General features: G+C 41.5%; 1 protein-coding gene across 1 annotated transcript; it reads right to left on the bottom strand.

Moving 5' to 3' along the window:
- Positions 1-566: 566 nt before the first annotated feature.
- On the bottom strand, positions 567-4438 carry LOC115107960 (growth/differentiation factor 8). The gene is made up of 3 exons (XM_029631787.2): positions 3945-4438; positions 3010-3377; positions 567-2077 (listed from the first exon to the last, which is right to left on the bottom strand). Exons 1-3 carry the CDS (start codon positions 4315-4317, stop codon positions 1697-1699), a joined length of 1122 nt encoding a protein of 373 aa, XP_029487647.1. The 5' UTR covers positions 4318-4438; the 3' UTR covers positions 567-1696.
- Positions 4439-5802: the final 1364 nt, after the last annotated feature.

The raw sequence follows: 5802 nt of genomic DNA, 5'->3' as shown, positions 1-5802 counted from the left end.
CTGGGCACGCTCATGGATGGGATGGTTTTGGGGCTTGCGCTCTTTGACTAAATTGTCTGTGTAGTGGATGAGAAACCTGCCCGTAGCATGTTGGCCGGAGTGTATCAGTGATGTCCCCATCCATGAGATCTAAAGCCAATTGTCACTCATGGAATGACAGACCTGTCTCTTGCCCTGATGGCTTAGACAGCTGGCTATAAGTTGTGCTGTGCAGAACATTGTAAGTTTGAGCCCTATTTGGCGCAGAAAATAATTAACTCTGTTGCTGTCTATTAATGTACCACGTTTATTGGATGTGAATTGGAACCGTATGGATAAATTAGTATCGTTATGTTTATTACGAGAACCTTCATCTTATGAATGGATTTACATGACTGAGGCTTGTGACCAAATGCACACGAACAGGAATGTTATAAATGACCTCTATATGATTCCACATGGCACTTGTGTCAGTCAGAACACATTGCTGAAAGAGCACATTGTTTAGAATGCATTCACATCCCTAGTATTCCCTGTGCATTGAAATACCATTACCAAGCTATTGTATGAAATAACTGAACTTAACATATAAGCAAGCACCTTTATTTGTTAAACAGGTATACAGTCGCTATTGTAACGTTTTCTTGCTAGTTTGTGGTCTTATACATTTACTAACAGTGGTTTAGAAAGGCAACTGCTAATGGAAACAATGGCATATACAATACAAATTAGCAAACGTATCAAAATCAGTTTTTACAACTTTTGTAGCAACCAATTCTTTCTATTGGTTTGCCATAGTGCAAACTGTGTTATTTGTAAGACAGAGTTTAAACGTGGTTTTAACATTCAAATATATATTTCTCTGTCTTAAACACATCTCAATGTGTAGACTGCATTCATTGTGCTTCCGATTCAAGTCCTCCTGTCCAGTAATGTTGATTTACAATAAGAATAATTCAAGTGAGTAGGGCAGTTCAGGCAGTTGAATGGTGGTAAAGCTATGATTAAAAGTTGAATAAGAATGCACTGTTGCTGTGTGTGTATATGGTGTTTATGGCATTGTGCATGAAGGCCAGTTCAGACTGAGTCCTCAGCTATAGTTTTCCAAGCCCTTTCAAAAGTCCTTGAGGATTCCCGGTTTCACTCTCAAACATTGCTTATATGATTATCACACCGATAGTTAAACGTACGCTGTAAAAGCTTGGGGGGGGGGGGGTTGAGGGATTAGTCTATGTGTGTCAGACCTGGGTTTAAAAAGTATTTGTTTTATTTCCAATACTTAAGCTGCACTTGATTGAGCTTGCCTGGTTCAATGGAACCAATGGATTATTCCCCAAAGTGCAAACCCCACCCTTCTCCATTAAACGTTAAAGTATTTGAAGAAAAAAAACAAATACTATTTGAACCTAGGTCTGGTGTGTGTCCATGTCAAGTCCAACAGGCATTGTGTTCCTACATCCTTGTGACTTTAGGCCATTGTGGGGAGAACATGTGATTGGAGGAGAGAAGAAAATGAAAATGAAAAAAAAAAAAAACTAACGAGACATGTCCGTGGTTGAAGCCTGCTCAGCGAATGGACAGGTGTTTCTTTAGCCGCTATTGTGGCTCTATTGCACTGTGTTCTGCAGAAAGCACTGGTAGTGATGGATGGATCTGTCCCAAAGTCCAGGGTGGAGACCCTGGCTAAGCCCCTCCCCTTCCCCAGCAGAACTCTCGCTCACGAGCAGCCGCAGCGGTCCACCACCATGGATGGGATCTTGCCGTAGATGATCTGCTCTTTGCGGTTGAAGTAGAGCATGTTGATGGGGGACATCTTGGTGGGGGTGCAGCAGGGCCCTGCGGTGCCCCGGGGGTTAGCCTTGTTCACCAGGTGGGTGTGGGGGTACTTCTGCAGGTGCATGTACTCGCACTCACCAGAGCAGTAGTTGGCCTTGTAGCGCTTGGGGGCAATAATCCAGTCCCAGCCAAAGTCTTCAAAGTCCACTGTGAGGGGGTACCGGCAGCAGCGGGACTCGGGGGAGTTCTCATCACAGTCCAGGCCCGAATCTCTCCTGGAGCGCTTCGGGCCCTCCGAAATCTTCACCTCCATGAAGGGTTGCTGTGAGGGCACAATACAGAAACGTGACACATTGGGAAACACATTGGAGTTTGTTACTCCAATCTAATATTGCTGATCCTTTACATCAAGGTCTCAAACTTGGGTGTTGTGATACTTTGTGCCACTGAAATTATTGCATTTTTAAACACTCACGTTAATGCTTGGTTTGGTAAAAAGTATTCTAATTGCACCAGAAATGGGTGCCAGCTGTGTGCAAACCCCACCCTTCTCCATTAAATGTGTGTGTGTGTGTGTGTGTGTGTGTGTGTGTGTGTGTGTGTGTGTGTGTGTGTGTGTGTGTGTGTGTGTGTGTGTGTGTGTGTGTGTGTGTGTGTGTGTGTGTGTGTGTGTGTGTGTGTGTGTGTGTGTGTGTGCGTGTGTGTGTGTGTGCGCGCATGTGTGTGTGTGTGATAACAGAGGCTGTAGGAAATTCCTCTGATTAGCACAGTCACACAGAAGACTTCTGGAAGTTCTGGCCATGTGAATAATGTGATGTTTTATGTAACCAGGTGATAGGGCATGAGATTATTGGTGGCAAGGGCAAATATTCTGTCACAGGATATTAGGTATGTGGTATGTAAGGTATGTTAGGTATGTTAGGTATGTGTGTTTATATTAAAGCTTCTAAGATATTTTTTAAATATGAGCACATGAGAGCAAATCCACAGAGTGCCAAAACCCCTCTGATCAGCAGGTATCGATAATAAACAACTGGTATTTGAAGCCCTGGTTCTAAATTAGTCTGGTTACAATTTGACACAAACATGAATTTGCCCTCTCTTAAATGTGGATATTGCATTATTATGCATTACTAAATTGGTCTGCTAAATGACTTAAATGTAAATGTTATGGATTACTTCCCATAGATCCCACGAGGATAAACTACGAACCTATTTGTAAATTGCTTCGATGGGAGATAAATCTAAACTCACCAGTCCTTCTCCTGCTTCAGCTGAGGTAACGGCCAGATCATTTCCCTTTGAGTCCAACGCATTAATCTCGATCCCCCAATTCGTGTCCGGTTGCCGCAGCCACACCGACAACACTTGTTTCACGTCAATACTCTGCCAAGAGCTGACTCCTGCATTCACGTCGATCTTTAGAGACCGGATCTGTATGTTCCTGCCCCCGTCCGTGACAGGGATCAGGCGGGAGATTTGCAGGAACACGGTGGTGACTTCGTCAGGTGGCTGAAGGTGCACCCATAGCTGTGCCCGAACTATGCGGTTCGCCTGAATCTTCGAATTGAAGGAGAAAAAGCAACACTTGGGTTTCCCATCGACTTGGACGATGGATTCAGCTGGAGGAGAAAAATTAGAACTTGAATTATAATATGCAAATGTATTATCTATTTTCTCAATTAAACTACATTTCTAAATTAAATGACTGCTTTTTTTGCGGTTCTATGTAACACAATTCACAATTGTGTTTTCGTTACCGAAACCCCTTGGAAAACCACTTTCAAAATATATATTTAAAGTTGCAATGTCATGACACATGGATAAACTATAAAACACTCAGCAATGTGTCATCTCCAGGGTATCTTCCAATATAGCCTATATAGTTTTAGAACCGCCACACTCAACACCAGAGCCACTAGCACCTTGTAAGATGGAACTCGGCTCGGACGTAAAAGTTATATATTTGTTTCAAGTCAACATGATATGACAGATAAACAAATCATTAATATTTCCTATGAAATGTCAACCTATTTCCAACATAGTGGTGCAAGAAGGCTAATACGGGATCAGACATGAAGTTGCGCACTGTGCCCCATGCGTAAAAAACATCTGAGCTCTGGTGCCTTTTCCAAGTTATTATATTGAGACACATAGTGTTGCATTGAATAATAGCATATACAACTTACGTTCAGTGGCCATTGTCATGATTGTTTCTGTGATGGCATGTTCATCATCTTCTTCCATAAGTCCATCCTTATTGTCATCTCCAAGTACATCGTACTGGTCAAGAAGTTTCTGCAAAGGTGGTGCCCTGGGCAAGAGCTGCTTGACAACATCTCGGCTAATATTGGGCGCGTGCTTGAGTCGCAGTTTGCTAAGAATTTGTGACTTGATGGCGTGTAATCTCATGTTTTTGATCTGCTGTCGGACCTCGCATGTTGAGCACTGCTCACCGTCATCCGTGGCCGGGGATTGGTGGTGCGCCGTTTGATCACCAAGACCCATTGGACCGAAAGCAACCATAAAACTCAGATAAATTAGAACCTGCATCAGATTCATTATCTAAGGTGCGGAGTTTGCTATAAAAAAAAATCAAAAAGTGAATATGTATTTGCGTGAAGGCGGACTACAGAGTTGCCTGTGTTTAAAATCAGGCTCTACACTGATAGGTGGCATACTTTAATTCGTCAGCCCTTTTTATACTGCAACTTTGGCCTCTCTTTTGTGTCGTCAAAATCGACGATTGGTTGGGCTGGCAACAATGAATTTAACAGACAGACATCAACTGTATTTTTCTGTCGACCCTTAGAAGAGGTATGGCAAGGTTCGGAATAGTTTTGAGACAACTACACTATCAATCAAAGACAAGACAGTTCTGCAAATGGTCAAATCAAATTACGGATGCGGTTATATTGATTAATTGCATAAACTTAAATCCGCAAGCCTGTCACCATAGGAACGCCACTGAGAAAATTGCGTTTTTTTTCCGCTCATCCCAACAACGTGACAGGGTTCAAATGAATCGGTGTTATGACTTCCCTTCATTGCGATCAGTTAGTTATATGACCAGTTTGCCTAACTCTCTAAATCTGTTTCTCTCGAAAATGTAAGGTATATTAATTTACAAATATGACAGGAACCACTCTTTAGTCTATATTGATATAGGCTACATGGAGTAGACCTACTTCTTTCTAAACTTGTTTCCAAATGCTAAATACTTTTATCAATAGGCTATAGGATAGATACTATTGCATTGAACATTTATGGCGAAATGGGCTCTTCTGTAGGCCTACGATACTGTATTAATCTATAGGCTACTGGATATTGTTGTCTTGAGGTGTTTGCGCTTACTATTTACGAAAGCTTTTTAGTCCAGACGTTTAGTGCCATCATGCGGTTTATCAACAACAGTTGCAAAATTACGCACAGGTTATGAGATATTATTTTCCTTCACAAATAAACAGTAACATATGGATTCTAATTTAGATCAATGCAACCGGCATTTAGAAGATGTGTATGGCTCACAAGAGTCAATCATCATCAATTGCCCACTTTATGCACATTTTACGCAGCAATATGAATGGCATGGCACTATGTTAGGTCAATGAATGGTTTAATTATAGCCTATTATCGTTATCGAATTTGAGACTGGAACCCTTATGTGAAAGAAAATATACCATACTGTATTTACAAAAACATAAACGAATTTAACTAATGTACATTATACTGTTTTACGCACACTCGTCCAATGAGTTTTACTGTTTTACGAATGCGTCATATATATATTTTTTAATGACACCAATTGGTTTTGAACATATCCGATAACTCATAACTGAAAATCTGACACAGTGCGACTGCAGTGGCTATTGGGAAAGCTCGCTAATATACATTTACATTTACATTTAAGTCATTTAGCAGACGCTCTTATCCAGAGCGACTTACAAATTACCTCGTGCCATAATGATCCAGACCTCTCGGCAGGCGCATTAGTAGCCTTAGAACACTTTGATACAAGGAAGCTAATCGTGGGTACACGTCCATCAA

Source organism: Oncorhynchus nerka, linkage group LG3 (assembly GCF_034236695.1).
Source record: "Oncorhynchus nerka isolate Pitt River linkage group LG3, Oner_Uvic_2.0, whole genome shotgun sequence".
Lineage (NCBI taxonomy): Eukaryota > Metazoa > Chordata > Actinopteri > Salmoniformes > Salmonidae > Oncorhynchus > Oncorhynchus nerka.
This window is presented reverse-complemented; position numbering and strand designations above follow the sequence as displayed.

What these genes read in the sequence shown, in the direction of transcription:
- LOC115107960 (XM_029631787.2), bottom strand. Translation starts at nt 4,317, where the DNA reads ATGAATCTGATGCAGGTTCTAATTTATCTGAGTTTTATGGTTGCTTTC. An exon ending in CATGACAATGGCCACTGAAC is followed by an intron (nt 3,378 to 3,944) that starts GTAAGTTGTATA and finishes TTTCTCCTCCAG; the next exon opens with CTGAATCCATCGTCCAAGTC. An exon ending in CTGAAGCAGGAGAAGGACTG is followed by an intron (nt 2,078 to 3,009) that starts GTGAGTTTAGAT and finishes GTGCCCTCACAG; the next exon opens with CAACCCTTCATGGAGGTGAA.